Source organism: Alosa sapidissima, chromosome 15 (genome assembly GCF_018492685.1).
Source record: "Alosa sapidissima isolate fAloSap1 chromosome 15, fAloSap1.pri, whole genome shotgun sequence".
Lineage (NCBI taxonomy): Eukaryota > Metazoa > Chordata > Actinopteri > Clupeiformes > Clupeidae > Alosa > Alosa sapidissima.
The window spans coordinates 3,534,949-3,556,209 of record NC_055971.1 but is presented as its reverse complement, the minus strand read 5'-3'; the positions used below and the strand labels follow the sequence as shown (position 1 = coordinate 3,556,209).

The 21,261-nt window shown below is 38.5% G+C and overlaps 1 protein-coding gene across 3 annotated transcripts; it reads left to right on the top strand.

Moving 5' to 3' along the window:
- The first annotated feature begins 13,940 nt into the window (after window positions 1–13,940).
- On the top strand, window positions 13,941–18,931 carry tsku (tsukushi small leucine rich proteoglycan homolog (Xenopus laevis)). 3 transcript variants are annotated; one of them, XM_042064282.1, is made up of 2 exons: window positions 13,941–14,255; window positions 17,677–18,931. In XM_042064282.1, the coding sequence occupies exon 2, from the start codon at window positions 17,683–17,685 to the stop codon at window positions 18,736–18,738; it is 1,056 nt and encodes a 351-aa protein (XP_041920216.1). In that variant the 5' UTR covers window positions 13,941–14,255; window positions 17,677–17,682; the 3' UTR covers window positions 18,739–18,931. The 3 variants fall into 3 exon arrangements, with proteins under 3 accessions (XP_041920216.1, XP_041920217.1, XP_041920215.1); XM_042064283.1 differs by lacking the exon at window positions 13,941–14,255 and adding an exon at window positions 15,137–15,210; XM_042064281.1 differs by lacking the exon at window positions 13,941–14,255 and adding an exon at window positions 16,569–16,809.
- The last annotated feature ends 2,330 nt before the right edge of the window (window positions 18,932–21,261 follow it).

The window sequence follows — 21,261 nt, the reverse complement described above, 5'->3', positions numbered from 1 at the left end:
CAGTGCGCACGGGTTCCTTTGCGTCTACAACAATAAGATACAACTTCAGCACCCTGGAGAGTTACAAGTGGCTTCCATTATCAGTACTTGTGTCGCCTGTTCACACGCCGTCCAGACTATGTTGATGGTGACAACTAAATGTATAATTTATCTAAAGTCTACCTGTTTGCAGACACAACCTGTTTATTACCTTGATTCCACTGTACCGTCGCACATCACCGCATCAGGTGGAATACCAATATAAAATACACATTTTAGATAAATGTAACAATCATCTATGTTATCATTCTGGTAAAACATTGAGTAGAAAGTCTATTAACAGTTCAATGTCCCTTATGTCCATACAAAGCCCTCTCAAAGTGACCTGTAGGTGAAACGCAATTGCAACGCTGGGATCTAATCCATATTTGGTAAGGTGCGATGTAAGAGGATTGTGGTCATGCGTCCATACTTCTAAGGCAATGTATGCCTTCATACACCATGTTCACGGAGACATCTTTTTTGTCAAGACGTTGGAATAGCCTACTCATCTGCCATGCATGATTTATGTAGCTGGAATCAAGAGAAGATCCAACATCTTCCTATTATCAAACCTAACTCAGTGACAGTTCAACTTTGGGGTAGCAGGTTAAAATAATGCTATAGCTAAAACATAGTTGTGTTACTTGTGTAGACTATGATAAGCCATGGTTATGCCCTATGTTATTAAACTAAGCTTTGTCATGGAGATAGCTTTGTCCCTAAATAAGAACTACACGCAGTAATTGGACAAATGTGTTGGCGTGACGATGACAGGCACCACAGTTCAATTGAATCTGCAAACAGGTGTGGTGGGAATAATTAAAGATAACGAGGGGGTTCTCCCTTGGAGTATATTCCCGGAGCCCGTGTGCGTTAGATAAACATTTTGTTTTGCATGCTACAAGGGATTCCCATTACTTATTAAAAATACATATATTTTTTCCATATCCGATCAAATTAAATGACACTACAAAGGCAAACTGTATCGCGACAGAATAGTGTAAAATTGTCAGATAATCTATGCGGTCGCATTGTAAGTTTCTTGGGGCCCATAATAAATCAGATACAAACAATGATAGGATATAACAGTTACAGTCATTGGCCAGTTGTAGGATATACCATATTTCCTTTACATGTATTTATCCATTTGACTCGTAGACTGGCAGCAAAATGTCGATACGTGCTGATATTCCGCTATGAAATCATTATAATTAGTAACATTACAGTCTAAAGGTTTTTTTACTCCATATTTTTCTTCCTTTAATGTATTCTACTGCATGCTTGTACATCCGCGATGACCCATATCCCATAAGCCTATGAGCCTCTTAAATGTTACACCTTGACACCCCTGTCCTGTGCCCAGAATAGTGGATGAAAAATGCAGGCTCAGCATAGATAGATATACCTGGGGACATCACAAGGGACTGTGAGGGACTGAAGCCTCGAAACCATATCCAAAAAAGAAGAGACCATAAAGTGAGCTACTTTGAAAAATGGAGGGCACTTTTTCTTTCTGATTTTCCCTCACATTGTAGGATAAGTTTGCCCTTTCATAATGGTTTGTCACACACCGTCCGTGACCGTGAGAGGATGTCCAAAACCCAGATAAGCTCTGTCGATAGTTAAAATGACATATGACTGAAATTCTTATTTGAAAGGGTACATTTCTTTATTTGATCAGGAACACTTGGCTGTTCCCTTTTCCGCCACTAGATGGTGAAGTAACCCATGACATCACATCAGGAAATCAGAGTCTAGTTAGTCACGAAAATGTCATTCTGACATCTTCAATGGTTTTGAAGATGTCAGTAACTGAAAATGCTACAGCAAACTTTGCACAGTGAAAGAGAGAACATTCGTGTTAGGGTAGAAATTGCTATGTATTTGTTAACTCAAACTTAAATTTGGATTATGAGTAGGCCCTATACAATAATAATTTGAACAACAACAAAAAAAATTGAGTGGGTCATAGGGGAAAATTTTCAAATATGTTCAAATATGGGGATGGGTGTGTGTGTTTGTGAGAGAGAAAGAGAAAGTGAAAGCTGAGCTGCTCTTCCCTGAGAAAAGAAGTTTTAAACGCACAGAGATGGTAATCTGCCTTTATTATTCTTAATGTCATGAATATGGTCATTTCTCATATCTTGGCTGGACAGGTGCAAGGCTTATCTCTGGGTGGGCAATGCCCAGCCCAGCCCATCCTTAGACACACCCTCGGTATAAAGTGTGTTGCGTCCTTCCCAGTCTATTCTGTTGTATGGCTAATACCTTTTGGGTATTCATATAATTTAAGGAAAAATGATTCAACCCCTAAACTATGTATTCTCTGAAAGCATATACCCTCAAGATGTGAACTAATGTGGATTTTGATATTATTATTAATAATAATAATCAAAAATGAACAATAAAACAATGCAAGCTGGTCGTTTTAGCTGGTATTACTGGTCTTCCATTGCTGGTTTAACTGGCCATGCCAGCTTATGTTGGTCATTCTAGCAAACCGTTTGACCATTTTACACCAACAATGTGAAGCTTGGCATGCTGGTCACATGACCATATTATGTGGTGTCAAATCCACATTAAATAATACAAACTCAAAAGAAGTCCGCACACTGTGGATGTATACTGCAGATGATGGCTTTAATGCACTCCGGAGCATTAGTGAAGCAAGTAAGTAAGTGAAAGCAAAGTAAGAAAGTGAGCAGTGAGTAAAGTGAGCTAACATCCTCTGGCTGTTGTCCAGCCTTTATACCCCTTCAAGTCATCCCAGACAAGACCCTCTATGTTTACAGATAACTGACCAAGTAATATATGGTACTTCACCTTTGCCCTCTCATCCTGTTATTCCTACATTCTTTAGGTTGTGCCATTCTTTAGGTTTTGCTTACATTTCCTGGCACCAAACCTTGTCTATGCCATTTTCTGCCAGGCCTGCTCTTTCACTTAAACCAGTCTTCCTTTCCCACACTGAACATACTACAGACTTCAGTTTCACAAAACAATGATATTACACAGAATAAAGATACTACATAAAAGATATATAAACTAAAGGATATATGTCAATAAAGACCACGACATTCCCCCCTTTGAGCATGAAGTGCTCACTTATGCAGCAAGATCAAACATTTATCACTATTTTAACACATCCCCTACTATCAAGAAAATACTGCTGCTAAGCTGAGTCACACTACAAACAATCAGCTAAGCAAACCAGTAAACTCAGCAGCAACTATGACATTAAGCAATTGTCCCCAATACCACTGCTAAACATAAAACACTTATATTAGTACTGTTATTACACCCTTGAACCAACCCTCACTTAAATCAAATCCAATAGTGTAGTGTTATTATCAAATAGAATGGCAAGTTTCAAATCCTCTCGGTGGAAGCGAAAACCCTTAAGGGAAAACCTCTTTTTTCTTGTTTTTAGAGGAAAAAACCTTCATAAGGGAAACTCTTCTACTGTCCTGTTTGTACAGCAACACTTGTTTTCAACAAGCGAGAGAAGAAACTTTCCTTCATCTACACATATGCTTTTCCATCCCCAAAAATTCATCAAATGAGCAAACAGATCACATAAGAATTCCTGATGGGTGTTTTCAGATAGGGCTAGTCCTATAATATTCTAAGATTCTACATGAAGATAGGTTACATGCTATAATGACCCTCTTCTCTGAAAACAAAGTAACACCAAACTATTAATAATTCATTCTCATTACACACAGTTTTTAGTCCATTGTTTGTTCCTCGGAGATGGCAGAGTGTAAATGCAAACGCAGATGTATTAGCAAATGTTGGATGCTGCGCTTCAAGTGTGAGGTATGTTACGAATGTTGCAATTCACAAAAACAAAAGCCATTGTCTTAGTTCTGCACTCCATCTCATATGCTCTGAGAACATTGGTGGCTTGGCTGTTGGACGGAGTGGAGTCCACACCCAATCCCACTTCATCAATGAAAGAGCTGGTTTTGCTTCCAACCAGCATACTGTATCCTAATTTTCCTCCTTTCTCCAATCCTCTATGAGCATCAGTTCTGGCATCATTGGCATCACTGTCATGTTTCCATTTCCTTGTCATCTGTCCTGGCACTAGTATCTCCTTCCACTAGGGTTGCCATTTGCTTCATTCATCAACAGCAGTGATCCATTTCTCCCAGCCACTGTTTTAAGCACTATGGATCTCAAACAAGGAAGAAACAAAGAGAAAACAAGCACAAATACAAGCAAACCCATTCCTACAACTATTCCTATTTGTGCTAGCCATATTTCTAATCCTCCTAATGCCCCCTTAACTAGCATTCTATCATTATTAGTTTTGCCATAGCTATGTTATGGGAATAAAAGTACTGCAATATACTGCTATGTTGACACACACTCCATTTTCTTTGGCTAATATCTGATCCAACATCATCCAGTTGTGCATAGCTACCCAGGAAGTTGCAGCCACCTGTTCTCTTAGTGCTCCAAGCACATGACAGACTGCATTCATATTGGAAGATTCACCAATATTCCAGATTCCTCTGCCAGGATCATTTCTGTCCCCAGGCAGTATACTGTAGGTTGTTGACTCTTTTCCTGTAGGTCCATCTGAAAGTCCTTTTCCTGCTTATAAATTATTTTGTGAATTAATGACAATTATTCCATATAATTTCTCATTTATCCTTGGAGCTGATCCAAAGGTGGGCCTCTGGTGGACCAGTTTTTATCTTTAATGCAAAAAGTGATTACTGTGGTTTTGTTGTGACCTTATTTGCATCGAAGCAATGCATAAGGCATCAAACCAGTTTAAATCTGTTGAGGCATATATTTTAGCAATTCTCCCTTTTAACATGTCATTTGCCCTTATCATCTGAAAACCCCTACAAACCACTACCAAAGTTTCTTATTTTTATCATATCAATGTAATCAATCACTAAGTGTTTTAATGATCCTTCTGGGACCTAATGGTTTAGACAACACTATCACTTTCCTGATATTATGACTATACACATGACATCTGTTAGACTATCATCAATAACTTCCTGTAACTATGAAAATCAAAAATCCTTCAATAAAAATATTCCTCTTTCCTACTCCCCCCTTGCGCATAGATCCCAAATATGCGCAAAGGAAAGCACTGTATGAATCAAGTACTGTATCTGTTGGGAAAGTATCTGGTTAGTATCATATAAATGCCACTAACCATTAAAGTTACAGTTATGGTATTCAGCAGACTCTTTTTTTCCCCAAAGGGACGTTCAACTAAAACATTAATCAAATAATGACAGTGAAAAATTATAAAAAATCTGTAACCCAAGGTAACAAATGTAACAAATCATACAATTTAACATTCTACCAGGGGTTCGCCCCCCTTTGTTACTGTGATTAACAGAATAGAGTTAGTGGACCATTCCTTCCATGAAGACCAACATCTTTCCACCAGCTTTTCTATTCCTGAAATAATAAAACATTTTAATCTTCTGACAATGACTTATGATGATCCTAATTCCATCTATTCTCTTTTTGCATAGAGATTAAACAAATTTCCCTATAAGAAATGTTATTTTACTTATTGTCAATTTGGGATACTACTTGAAGACTGGTTATTATGTAAGCTATATTAATTAGATGTTCTAGGACATACAGTAATCTCATCATTTCTTCAACATACCTTACTCCAATTTTCTCTGCATGTCATAGACCTTTATACTGTTTTATTCTTCAAAAACTAAGCTTACCTCTATTCCTAATTATTCTAACCCTATACTACTTTATCTAGGCTATCTAAACTATTAGTAAATCCTAGTTCTATTTTCTTATTCTATCAATCCTATTTCTCTGCTTTCTTTATTTTATCTATGCTTTCTTTATCAAATGTCATAGTATAGTACGTAAGATCTTTTGGCTTCACATTAGTTACATGTAAAGCAGATATTACATCATTTCAATATTTCTACAAACTTTATTTTTCCCATTAAAGCTAAATCATTCTATTCCTTAGACTTGTTGAGTGTGAGTGACCACTAGGGAACTCCCATGATCTAGAGGTAATATTTTAATATGTAACAGTCCCTAGGACATAGTCAAGTTAGTCTTACCTACTTACACCACCACCTATCCTGAAAAATTAATGGAGTGTCATTTGACATTAAAAGTAGCAGTGTTATCACTTTGTCACTTAATTTGATCAAAACATTTGCATTTACAATTAATTAAATAGTAGTCACTTCTATTCAAAATAACAATAAAAATATAATAAAGGTAAGAATAAGAGTAATCATACTTTAAATTTGCTTAACAAAGTATTTACCTACTTACCCTGAGATGTCTTAACTACCTTCTCTGTACCTAGTCAGGGCATCGCTGGGTATCAGGTGGGCTCACCCATAAGATAGTCCCTCATCATGGTTTCCTCATCAACTCCCTTTGATAGTATTGGTATCCCCCTTCTCTTGTGGAATTCTTTAGGCCTCCTTAAAACTATGCTATTTCTCAAGGGAAGAGGAAGGCATGCTCGTTGGGCTCATCCTTCAGTGCCTGGGTGTCTCCTCCCTCTCCCTGTCCTGTTTCTTTTGTCCACTTCTTTGACAGTCAAAACAAACTGATGATTGTCTTGCTTCAGATGTCCATTCTCACATGATGCCTCCTCTGTAATTTCCTCTCACTCTGCCTTAGTTATTCCCATCTTGTCTGAGTCTCCACCCCCACTGACGTGGAGATTGTGGCTGCCATGGGCTTGACTGTGCCCACTATAATAGGTATCCATAGGCCAGTAGACTGACAGGTTTGGGAACACCTGTGATGGTTGCTCCTACTGCCATAGTGTTGAGGATGGTGCTGCTACTGGTTTCCCTAGGCTTGAAGCCTTAGGTCACCATAAGTGCCTGTATTGTCTTTTTGATGCTGCAAGCGCTTCCATTGCACTTCCAAGTTCCCTCTTTGCTCTCCAGCTTGCCACTGTTGCCTTAACAAAGGCCTCAGAGTCCTTATCTATTTTCAGTTTGTCCATGCTGAGCACTGTTGTGCTGAACTTGCTCAGAACTCAGGCAGGACAGGGAGTACTTGGATTAACCCCTGCACATCAGCATGTCCTCACACGGCTGGTAATGAGCCTTTCCCCCCTTAGATATAAGAGGCAGCATTACATTTACTGTTTAGCTGGAGGGAATGAGGAAATCATGCTGCAGTCAGCTTGTAGTATTTACTAGATTACTCTCTATCTATCATCTACTTTATCTTGCCCTTTTGTAATTTACCATTAACTGTACATTTTATCCCTTATATCTTCCTATAACATCTGCATCTATTATTATTCCTACAGTTATGGTCACTCACTCCCAAGTCATCTCCTTATTTCTGCCTCTTATCTCCTATTGTATTAATCTATCAAGATGTCAAGATGTTTTTGAGCATTTTAAATACCTCTTTCACCTACTATTTCCACTATGACTGACCTATTCTTCTTATAGCTCTACTATTGTCAATTTTCATGTAATCCCTGACCTTTGTAACAGTGCTAAATCCATTAATTCTTGTATAGGCCATAAATCTGTATATTTCCTCATTCTCTCAACCACTTTTCTGCAACACTTTTTCATTGTACTGTTTACCCACTGATCCCTTTTGGTCTCTTAAACTATCAGAATGGGGAATTGCACTTTACACTAAGTCATTTTACTTTAGCCTGGGGTTTCTGTAACACTACTTATTACCTTATAGGTGACTATCAAATTTCCATACTTACTTGGTTGACCATGGCATTCCCTTTACCATTAGTCAGCTTACCCAGTTTCTCTAAACATTACTAGAGTAATTATCTTATATAATTCTATACCTGGCTCTTACTGTCCATATGCTGCATTCCACAGTGAATGGTCTAATATGATATGCCATTCCTCACCACCAAAACATACTTCCAGTTAATTGTCTCCATATTTTAATATCCTTTAGCACTGTAACTTTATCAAAAGTGTAATATTAAAATTTACTAAATTAATTTTATGAAATTAACTTTATCATACCTTATCATACCTCCTCTCAACATTCAACATTCATTCTTGAATTTCCCCTTGGGGATCACTAAAGCATCCATCTATCTATCCAACCTCTAGCTATAGGTAAATAAGTATCCTTAAACCTTTCCTTCAGTATACATATACTATAGTACATATACAGTCTCTAAGTATAAATCTAAGTATAAGTGTAGGCTAGATATACTTAAACTCCTTTATGTATGCCAAGTATAAATCAATTTCCCATTTCTATGATTTTTACACAAAAACTTTAAGCTATGCATATTCTTAGTTAGAAATAAATAGACCCACAGTACATTTCACAAACTAATTTTGCTAAGGAAGTCACTACTCAGTTCCCTCTGTACTGAGCTCCCATAAAACCCCCAACAGCAAATTAACTAACACCCCATATAACCCTATAACCACTTAATTATAACAGTATTATCTAAATTATAATATAGCTATGCAAATAACAAATGATACTCTAGGGCCAAGCAGCTTAGCACCACTTTCCATCAAATAACCCCTCAGTGCTAACAACAATTGCTGCCTTATACCATATGATTCTTCAAACCATTTGACAGGTAGAAACTAAATAACCCCAGAGATCTTCTGAAACCATCAATATCCCCATCATCTAGATTGTTAAATATAAAGTAGTAATCCAAAACGTTTTAAGTCAGTCAGAGTCAGTCTTTTTCAGTGTCGCCGTTATTTCAAATATTAACCATTTTTTGATTATTATCATATGTCAGTTGATCTTGGCTTATGCAACCAGTGATGTGGACAATACAAAACCCCTTTTCCAACTCTTAACAAAAACAGGACTATGTGGGAAGGCTATAACCATAGCCTATAGCCATAAACCTTTTCCACATAGCAGGACAGCTCTAAAACCAAATTACCTTGCCCAAACCACCTCTTCAGAGCTAAACAGTCACCTGTACCTTTAACTGTAAATGTACATGGAAACAATACCTGATCTTATTGTATATTAACACCCATAACACCACAAGGTGTTCACTCATAACACACATACTCATGACACACATACCACAATACACCAAACATATAACTGTAATATGAGTTATTGATAAACCTTATTGAGTTCCTGTATATGTCTAGAACATTATCCAAAGGATGCTTAAATTCAATTATTTTCCCCCAATAACACTGTGGTCCTCCATGAACTATAATCCATCACAAAATCTTTCTAAAGCATACCTAAGCTTCAACAATGTTACCATGAACCAAATTAACTTCAATACTGCTATCCAGTGTAGTAATGCCAGTTGCTGACCCAGCTTTAGCCTAATAATGCCAACAGCTATCTGAGCCTAATAATACTATGCAAACCTAGCCTAGTCATGCTAATAGCTAAGCTATTTAATTTAGACCTATTATTAATACTACTATCATAATTATCATATCCTTAACAATGCTAATTTAACAGTTGAACCTACCACCTACTGATAAGTTAATATATTGTATATCATTAGTAGGCTACCACTAATATAACCTATCAATTGCCAACTTACTACTACTACTAATACATAATATATCTTAGTCAACACTGGACACAACAACACTTATCCAACACCTGGAACCGCCATCAGTGTTCATCCCAAATCTTGGATCTTAAAACTCTATATTTAACCATGATGGGCCTACTTATGCATCTGTCAGTTGGTCTACTCATCCACAGCATAGCACAGATGTGATTTGTCCCACTAACTCTCTCTAACTTGTAATAATACTCTTATTATAAACAAGGCTAACTTGAAATGACCTTTTAAACATAACAGAAACCTAAAGAGACTATTAACCAACCAATACACTATACATTATGGGACTACTACCATAGTGAATTATTTATACACATAAGCTAAATGACTAAAGTATGTAAACACTAATATAATTTGCCTTTATCCAGTATCATGAAAATCTTTTAACATAGAACTGTAGAGTATTTTAAAGAAAATCAAAAACTAGCAGAACTGTTTCTGTATCTCTCATTATTGCCAATTCAATTTTTAAAAGGTCAAAGTGACTATGACCGCCTCAGTGTCAAGCAATGAAGCTATTCCTCTTTTGCCTTGCCTACCTATAATGGCAATATTATATTCTCAGCAAGCAGCACTCCACTTCTGCAGACAACTGCCCACTGTAATTCAGAACCATTCTGTTCTGGCATTACCAACCTTTCAAAACCATTTTCCCACTACCACATTCTCATTATCAACCATTTCTAATATTTTGATCATGGAAGACCAAGACATTCAACCCAACACTTTGCAGTATTAAACATTCCCCAAAAATCTTTCAAAATGAAATATTTTCCAATATTTCCCAGTTCAACATGCCTTAACCATCTCAGACCTACATCCTTTGTCCCCAGCAGACCTTTGCTCTGTTTACACAAGCCCCCACCTTTTCCTATTTCAACCAGCAGCTCCTCTGCCTGGTATCACACACACACACACACACAGCCTCTTCTCCTTAATCACACGTTATGCAAATATATGACGTCTTTTACCAATGCTCTGCCATGGACTTCTAATTCTACCAGCCACATATACTAAAAATCAAGTAACACTTCTTTGTATTCTCTTTTGGCTTTACATCCACAACTTTTACACAACATGTCCACTCGCTCTTGGAGTGTTTCAACTTCAACTTATTCAGACCTGATATCAGCTGTACTCAACTTGTTAGTATTATTTCCTCCACATGCAGGAAATGAGGTCTTCACATGCAGACCTTTCAGTTTTTCACATGCAAAACTGTTACTTTTATCTCTCTCATTCCTTCTCATGCAGGAATTGAGTTAGTTCTCCACATGCAGAACTTTAAGTTTTCCTCATGCAAAACTTCTTTGATATGGCTATAGTATTCCTTCACATGCAGGAATTTGCCTAGTTCTCCACATGCAGAACTCTTGATTTTTCACATGCAAAATCATTTCCATTAGTGTACACACAAATGCTTACCATAATCTGCAGTATTAATCCCTTGGTCTTTGTTTTAGCAAGATTCTTTGACTGGAGGACGTTTTAGACAAGTATTCATAACTCAGTGTACAGCCTGATCAGAGGAGTCTAGCTGCTATTAAGCAAAAGTTGCTCACCTTAGTTTAAGTTGCGCATCAGCCTCTCCCCTGACCAAACCCTGGACTCTGAGATGATGCCTAAATATTGTCCTTTCCAACTCCTGGCTGGCTCGCCAATTATGTGGTGTCAAATCCACATTAAATAATACAAACTCAAAAGAAGTCCGCACACTGTGGATGTATACTGCAGATGATGGCTTTAATGCACTCCGGAGCATTAGTGAAGCAAGTAAGTAAGTGAAAGCAAAGTAAGAAAGTGAGCAGTGAGTAAAGTGAGCTAACATCCTCTGGCTGTTGTCCAGCCTTTATACCCCTTCAAGTCATCCCAGACAAGACCCTCTATGTTTACAGATAACTGACCAAGTAATATATGGTACTTCACCTTTGCCCTCTCATCCTGTTATTCCTACATTCTTTAGGTTTTGCCATTCTTTAGGTTTTGCTTACATTTCCTGGCACCAAACCTTGTCTATGCCATTTTCTGCCAGGCCTGCTCTTTCACTTAAACCAGTCTTCCTTTCCCACACTGAACATACTACAGACTTCAGTTTCACAAAACAATGATATTACACAGAATAAAGATACTACATAAAAGATATATAAACTAAAGGATATATGTCAATAAAGACCACGACACTTACACCAGTTGTATCCCACATGACAAGCTGGTCACACCAACATGACCGTCTTCCTCAGACCAGCTAAAACCAGCTACCAGCATGATGAACTGGTTTATAGCTGTTTCAGCAGGGAACACATCACTGTAGTAGTGGAGACAGTCTCCAGTAGGGGGGATAGTACACCCTTTAGTTGGGTGGATGCAGACATTTCCCACCCTCCTCATGACTTTGCTGCCCATGCATATACTGTACATTGGGTATAGGTCAATCAGATGTATGGCTACCTGTATATTGAGTGCTCTGCTAGGCTTCAGCTGTGAGTCCCAGATGTCCATGATGCATTTTTGTGTTATAGACACATATAGCTATCAGAAAATAACAATATAGTTGAGTGCCCTCAGTTGGCACCAATCAGCCCAAATGGGCCTCTAGCTTATAGACTAATACAATTGTTTTCATTTCCCCTGGTTTAAAAGAGGGCCTTGAAGTAAAAGGCTAAACCTGTTGAGATTGTTATACAGAAAATATAGTTTGCTTTATTAATTTACTGTACTTGTCTTGAGACAACGTTGTAATGCAAACATTATGTAATCACTATACTGCATCAATTGTCATTTGTTTGATGCTGCCTACTATAGCCTCATATAACTTTGAAAGAATTAGACCTCTACCTTTGACCCCGTGGGCTTTAGAACCTAATCTGTGCATGTAGGCTTTATTCAATGTATTAGGTTTCATGAAGATCCTTCAATCTGGTTATGAGATATCACGGCAACACTTGTTGTTTTGAGTATGACCTCATGTGACCTTGACCTTTTACCTCAATACCTGAATACCTAATCAGTTCATCAAGCCCTTATAAATGAGTAAGTATACCAAATTTGATAAAGATCCTCTTACCTGCTTGGGAGATATTGCCTAATATCATGATGATATAATGACATTTCATTTTAACCCAAAATCCATTGTATTGTGGCCCAAAAGAAAGCCCTCATTTTCCCCCGGTAATGATTGGTATTGTAGGCACCTGAAATTCTTAATCTACATAAAATGGCGGTTCAAATGATACCAAATATGCTTTCGGTCTATTTACTGCCACCTTCAACCCTAATTCGCTCAGACTATAACTGCATTACTGCATGTGAGTTGTTATCATGGTAAGTTCAGAAGCATATTCACTAATTTGACATCAACTGAAATTTGAAAAGAAGGTTTTTGACACTGACAGTTTTCCCAAACGACCGAATGTTAGAAAGGGTCCATATGTTGCAGCCACAGTTGTTTTGACAAAGCATACATGGTGGACAAACGCTTATGAAATTCAGTGCTCAGTCAATCACTGTAATTAGTCTTGGTCGCATTGTGTGGACAACCAAAGTCCAGCACAAACACCATTTAATCTTATAATGCTACATTCCAGAAACAAAAGTTTTTATTGTGGACATTTTTGTTTTGCTTGAAGCATGTGCTTTCTCTGTAGACAATTCCAGCTAGGCATTTCAACTACAATGGAATACATTGCGAATTCATTTATGACAAATATTACAATATATTGCAAATTATTTTCACAAATCTTGGACAAAGTTGTTTTGATATTCTTATCCTGCCCTATAAAGCCCTGCTGGAAAAAAGGCCTTACTAGTTTAAGATGGTTTGCTGGTTTGCAAAACTGTTACCCGGTTTACCCAGCTTACGGTGGTGATTCAGCTGGTTTTACTTGTCGTACCACTTCAATCAATCCATCAATCAATCAATCAATCAATCAATAAATCAATTTATTGTTTAGTGCAACGATATCTCAATATACTTTACAAACAAAATAAAAATAAGGCAAAACATACAACCAACAAGAAAAATAAATTAATAAATAATAATAATAATAATAATAATAATCAAACAATGAACAATAAAACAATGCAAGCTGGTCATTTTAGCTGGTCTTCCATTGCTGTTTTAACTGGCCATGCCAGGTTATGTTGGTCATTCTAGCAAGCCAGCATGACCATTTTACACCAACAATGTGAAGCTTGGCATGCTGGTCACATGACCATCTTACACCAGCTGTATCCCACATGACAAGCTGGTCACATCAGCATGACCGTCTTCCTCAGACCAGCTAAAACCAGCTACCAGCATAATCTGTTTTTTTTTTCTTCAGCAGGGAACACATCACTGTTGTAGTGGAGACAGTCTCCAGTAGGGGGGATAGTACACCCTTTAGTTGGGTGGATGCAGATTCAGACATTCTGGGCGCAGATAATCATCTTGAAGTTGCCAAAGTGTCGTCTGTCATGCGTGCCCAATGTTTTAGCATTGTTTTTGATTCCACTGTATTGCTTTACGATCAAACGGAGAGTCAGCGGATTGTGGAATTCTACTTCAGAAGAGTTACCGTGTAACGGTGCGAAGCCTCTGACAATGGGAACCGGAGTCGACTAATGCTGGACTTGGAAAATATCTAAGGCTTATTTCCTGACAAGTCGGTCTCTACATTTGGACAAACTGCGCACTGTAAGTTTAAAGTTGTTGTCTTTAAATACTCAGCAGAATTCTGTTAGACGCCTGCACCGCCATGTTACGGTGAAGATTTAGAACTTTTAGAAGAGTTACGCGCAGTCTTGGTTAGTAGTAAAATAGGGTTGTTACTTTTTGACGACTTTTTACGAATGTCTTGTCATCGGAATTCTTAGAAAGTTACTCTCGGGAGAAACGTAAGTTGACCACCCTACTTGAGAGCCTAAAAGTGAAAAGAGGCTTTGTGCAATCTGTCGTTTAATTCTCACCTCTAAACGCTTACTTTTCCGAGACATCTGGATTCATCAGTGGATGACATAAGAGAGGACCCGTGCCAGATGTTGAATTTGAGATTATAGCCTACATAGCGTTTGGATCGAGTTGTCTGTCCATCATGACTGCTGGAGCTTGATCGTAACTGAGTTATTGCTGAGAAGTGAGGACATTCTATAATGTAGCGTATTAGTTGTCTTTTCACATCTGTCAGGCTAATTCACATTATTTTGAAGACGTCATTAAAGCTATGGTGTAGCCCACAGTATGGGAGTGCTTGTGGGTATGTAGGAGTGTCTGGTGGTTACTAACCCTGTCACAGTTTGACAGCCTATTCAGCTCGTGCAGTAACACATCAGTGAGTCAAGATGGCATGTATTGGATCTCTCCTAACAACACCATGCTTCACCCATAGTGTAGTCAATGGAAGTTTTCTGTGTGTGTGTGTGTGTGTGTGTGTGTGTGTGTTTGTGTTGTAATGTTGTTACCAAACATTAAAATGTATGGATGAACGACTTCATTCATGCTTGCATTTCTAGGTAGTTGTCTAGATCCCACTCCTTCTATAGGAGTCACCAAGGAGTGGCCTGTGGTGTCAGATCAGTGCTAGCATACTGGTGGTGCTGAGATGAGCTGAGAACACTGGCCCGCCACTACAACACTCACCGCTCATTTAGTGGTAAGATGAGCAAACAATTAGCGATTAGTTGTAGCTTGTGGACAGTGTAGGCGGCTATGATTTTGAATTGGCAAGATACATATGGCTGGCCTGTTTACAATCAAAATCTCTTTCTTTGCAACCATTTAGTTAAGACCTTGGTTTAATATACTTTCCAAAGAGTTCCTTCAGCACTGCACAGGACATACATTAATTGTTTCTTCATATCATAAGTACCAGAAGCATCTCGATGTATTGTAGAATCCCATGTAAGAATCCTGATTATATCATATTATATAAATTGATGAGTAAGTAGAATGAACTAGATTCTTAGTGGTTAATATGCAAACTATGAACTGATGAACTATGACAGACTGCATTGTGTATATTTGTATTGATAATACTGTATGTTCTGTGTGTATATGTGTGTGTGTCTAGACTGGGGGGTATTTTAGGAAAGATCCTCACATTTAATCAGATTTACTATAGGAGGTGGAGAGAACTGGGAGAGAGTGGGTCAGTTGGAGAATGTGTGGGACACCTGGATAGTTGATGGCCCTCAGGTAGACTCCAGATGGTGGAGCAGAGCTCCCTAGCTAAAGCAGGAGAGAGAGGTGGAGCAGCAGGAGGAGTGCAGGATGAGGAGGAAGGGTGTGGGGCAAAAGGACAGCTGCTGAGCTCTTCCGTGGGAAATTGGTTTTAAAACTTCAGGGTTTATCTGGTGAACTGAAGCAAGCACATACATGCTCACACAGAGTTTCTGAGATCAGTCATCCAAGAGTATGCCCAGAGAAAGACATGGTTGTTTGTCATCATAACTGTCATCAATGTAGTGGAAGGGCAATATAGGCACCATGAGCTTAACCCCTAAGAAAGACTTCCTCAGAAATATATTAGTTTATAAAAAAACACACCCAAAGAATCCTAGCACTCCTTATTGCACCCAAACCTCAAAAACAAGAAATACTGCATTCCAAGACGTTAATGCAGGATCAACACGGCATGGTTTTGACATGTTGATCCTACAGCCTACAACAGGTCAAATCCTCAACTAACTGGTAAATCTTATTTTATTGACAGGCTGCTGCTATGATTTACTTATTTAATTGTGTAGGCTTATTTATTTTTGTATTTATTTAAAGGGTTACTCCCTTTAGCTTTTTACAAATCTGAGGTGGACAAATCTGAGGTTGACAAGCATAGGGTCATATTTATTTTCATTAAACTGGGGGGTGAGTTTGCCTTGTCTGTTGCATAACACAACGTATTGTGTAAGAGAAAAATGTGCACCAAAGGTCATTGGATTGTGCGAGTTCGCTGATATGCTAACTAACTTTGGCCTACTGTGTAGGTCAGTGAAGCTCCTGCAAGCTCATGATTATGTAGCCTGTTTCAGTTCTACCTACAGTAACCTGTGTGAGTATAGAATGGCTTTCTGCATGCGAGCAAGCATGTGGGGGTGTGTCATGTGTGCCTCTGAAACAAAATAGTTAGACGTTTAACCCAGCGCATTTGACTGATCAGCCCAACAACAGTGACAAGTTGGGAAGGGTTTCAGTTGTGCTCATTTTTCTTTGAATTTTGAACATGGAGAGGGAGAGCATGAGAACTAGGACTCAAGTAGGTGCACTGTTTTATTTAACAGACGTGCTGTTTATCCTCTACATAAGTTTATAGTGCTTTGTGGCATTTCAAGTGTATCATTGCTTATTATCTTAAAGCATTTTCACGATTCTTAGCTGTGAAGTAAAATCTCTTCACATTTGAAATCTTCTTGATAGTGACTGGAGGTTTGGGTTTTGGTTTTGGAGTTTCTGGTTGCATCATGCTTCTTTATCATAATGAATTTCACCATGCATTATGTTTTTTTTTTCCAGAAATCTTATCTGAAGCAAGCATGCAGACACTACCTTTCACATTTTAGAATACTAAAATAAATTTTAATGGAAAAAGAGGGGGCTATCTTTTCTATCAATAATTAGGGCAAAACTGAGGAATTGAAGGAGGATGAAATTGGTGTCTGCTGTAAAACTGGACTGACGGGGTCTCAAAATGATTCATTCTTATTGGTGAAACAGGGCATAGCCTCTTGTAAGATATTTTAATAACATTTGCTAAGAAAAAGGCATGTAGTATTAAATATATGATTACATTTATTGGCTTTTTAGAAATATATGACTAACTCTATTGACTTTTTCATTTTCAGACAGTTAGTATGTTATACATACATTTTTTGTGCACTAATTTTTCTGTTTTAGGTTTTCAGTGATCAGAGGATTGTCCTCAGCTGTTTACTTCAGTGAATGGATAATGTGGTTCAGGTCATTGTTATTAGCATAGTGATTCATTTTATTCAGGTGATAATGACAGTATGGAAAAGGAAAACAGCTCAGGGTTGCATTTATTAAGCAAATATTTGTTCTTATGGCATACAAATATGCCTTTTGTCATTCAAACCCAATATTCTTTGCTTCATTCTTCTCCTAGGGTAACATGCTGTTCCTCCTGAGCGTAAGTGTGCTAACAGTGCTTTCCCATGGAGTTGCCGGAGGTCAGACGTGCCACCCTCAGTGTCGCTGTGAAGTGGAGAGCTTCGGCCTGTTTGACAGCTTCAGCTTAACCAAAGTGGACTGTAGTGGGGTAGGACCTGGCACGGCCCCCTTCCCCATCCCGTTGGACACATCTTTCCTGGACCTGTCCTTTAATTCTGTTGGTGCCATTACAGATGCCATGCTAACTGGACCGGGCTACACCACCCTTGTGAGCCTAGATCTCAGCAACAATGCCATCAGCAAAGTGGGTGCTAAGGCCTTCGCCAGGCTGCGCTACCTGGAGACCTTAGACCTGAGCCACAATGCCTTAGAGAGCCTCCCTGATGGCTGTTTTACAGGACTACCTTTAGCAGAGGTAGATTTAAGCAATAACAGATTTCATGAATTCAACCTTGATATTTTCACCACCAAGGGCCAAGACAAACCCTTGACTGTTGACCTGTCAAACAATTTAATAACATCCATCACCAGACAACCACAAGGGCCGTCTCTGTCCATTAAAAGCCTGGTGCTGGCAGACAACAGACTGAGGGTTGTCCCTGATCTTTCGGGTCTTCCTCTGCGCTACTTGGGATTGGATGGGAACTGGATCTCTGTTATACAGGAGGGGGCTTTTCAGACACTCAAAGATCTGTCCTATCTTAGCCTCAGTGGCCTTCCAAAGCTTTCAGTTATCGAACCTCTGAGCTTTCAAGGTTTGGAAAACCTGCAGGTTCTGGACCTTTCCAATAACAGAAACCTGAAATCGTTGAGCCCGGCGGTTTTTAGCAACCTAAACTCCCTACAGGAGCTCAATTTGTCAAACTCTGGAATGACACACCTGCCTAATACCATTCTGAGCTATTTGCCAAATATTAAAAGCATAACTCTCAGCCCAAACATGCACTGTTGGAAAACGTTGAAACAGGGCCAGTTTCACAGGCAAATTGGAGAAGCCAAAAATGATTATGTAATATCCTGTGATGAAATCAGTGTGCCTCAAAATCCTGTTTTATGATCATATCAGCAATGCTCTACACAATGCTGTTTTATGATTGAAGACAATTAAGCCATGAGCTGCTTGGACAGTGCCTTGATACAACTTTCTAACCCCTTACAAACTTGACAAGGTCTATCATCATATGATGATTTATTCTTTACTGATGGCATGTATTTTGCACACTTCACATTAAAGTGACCAAGAATACTGATCTTAGGAATTATTTTTCATGTGGTCAAACATATTATATCAAAACGTTAGTGGCTTATTCATTATAAGATTTTTTTTTACAAACCGCCTACATTTTGTGTATTATGCTTTCATATTGTTGAAGTATTAGCAAAGATTCTAGAGCGCTCTAGAATCTTTGGTATTAGCACCAGTCAGAGCCTTGTAGATACCGAAGTGTGATGTTCCGTTTTTGAAATTACTGCCTTGACAACGCTACGTCATGGCTTCGGTACTCTATTAGGGGTTTGCACAGACGTCACATTCTGGGCGTAACCTAGCTGCATGGCCATGTTGGAGGCACTCGGCGTAAAGAACTGAACGCAGTACAATGGAGTATTATGCACTTTGGTGTTTTTTTACTTGCTAGGACCCCATTGAATACAAAACAACCTGTTTCCATTTTTTTTCTTCATTTTCAGTGCCAAAATTCAAGATGGCTTAAAGTGGTCAACTTTTTGATAAATATACACCTAATAAGGTAGACAAGTGAGATACAGACTATTTTCAAAAGATGTATTGCATCATTTGCCAAAATATTTGGAGAAAAAATGGAAAAAAAGAGAAAAAAAATCTGCGTCTTGTTTCATTATTGAAGAGTTCAACAAAACATTGTCATTGTCACTCAAGTATTTATCCTCACCACTGTCACTGTCTTTTTAATATTGGTGTACATCTCCTCAGAGCCTTCACACCTGCAAAGTTGTGTGAATGGTAAGTTTGTTACTCTTGCAAGAACACCTTATACTGCATTGGCTGGCAAGACAACAAAACTTCACAAGTTCCACAACAGCCTTTGGTGCTGGTGGAAGTTTTGACAGGAGCCCATTGCCCATCAACAATTTGTCTCCATCCCAGTGATAGTGAGTCAAGAATCTTTGGAGCAGGCACTGTATCTTGTGCCCAAACATTTGCTTGCCTGTGTGCTCTCAGAATTTCAATTTAATTTCAGTTATAGAGCGTCAAAACATTACCCATGTCTCATGGCGCTTTACAGAGTGTTAAACATTCAGACAGAGCCCATGAATAACAGGGGCGAGGAAAAACTCCCAAGAATGGGAGAAGAATATAGGATGAAACCTCAAGCAGATCCACGACTCAAGGGCCTGACCTATCCGCCTGGGGTCAGTTACAGGACAGTAAGGTCTATATACAGAGAATAGAACATGGTATTTAGAGCCACCTGGTATATGTTACAAAGTGGTTGGATGGTTACCCAGAGGAAAGAAAATGTTAAAATGAGAGCTCCTCTCTTTCTCAATTGTTTCTCCTAGACAATAATGAGATCACAGTGATATAAAAATGAGATTATTGCTTTTGTCTCCCGCTTCTCAGGTTTGTCTCTGGAGCAAAAGAGTTAAGTTATCTCAGTGTAGACTCCCTTTAATCTACAAATGAGATCTCATCAATATTTTAAATAATGCTCAGTGTCTAATTTATACATCTCATATTTTACTCTGGCTGATCCACCAGAGAGCTCTCTCTGTAAACTCATGCAATTCTCATTTCAGATCTTTTTGGTAAATCTCAGATTAGGCTCCATCAGTTCTGTAAAAGAGATCTCTTCACAAGCTTGAACCGTTCTCATTCTAGTCATCTCAGTTTAGTCCTTTTTTGATTTACAAAAGAGATCTCAGCAAAGGCTTATACAATACTCAGACTTGCTCAATTTATATATCTCATTTTACTCAGGCTTATCCATCAGAGAGCTCTCTAAGTGAACTAATGTAATGCTCATCCAGACCTATTTGTTTTATAAATTAGTCTGATCTGTAAGAGCTCTGTTGTACATCAATTCTCAAATGATTTTCATTGGCTACCATCTATGCCCATATAAGGAGATCACCTGTTAAATTCTAGTGCAGGGAGATGACGAAATCGGAGACGCAGACGTTTTCCTGAATGCACTTTTGTCTTCAACCTTCCAGTAGATATTATAATCAATGGTACGTGAAGGCGGCACAATTTGATTTTTGCTACCCCAGAGCTAACTTGCGACTTGGTAGCAAGTTAGAGAAATCAAGTTAGACTCCAGAGGTCTATGATGGTCGGACGTGACAAAATCGCGTGCAGAACACTCCTACCAGAAAATGCAGTCTAGATTTGGCGCCCAGTGAAACCAAGTGAAACGGTGTAGTCCAGGCAAAGTAAGGTCTGACCCAAAACTAATTGCAACAGAATTTATTTTCACATTTTTATATTTCAATTGGTGATCTAAACACCATAGTAAAAGTCCATGAAAATCCAGTTGGTGGAAATATGTTAAAATGAGGGTTGTTTTATGCATTATCCTTCAGCAAATACTGACAAAAC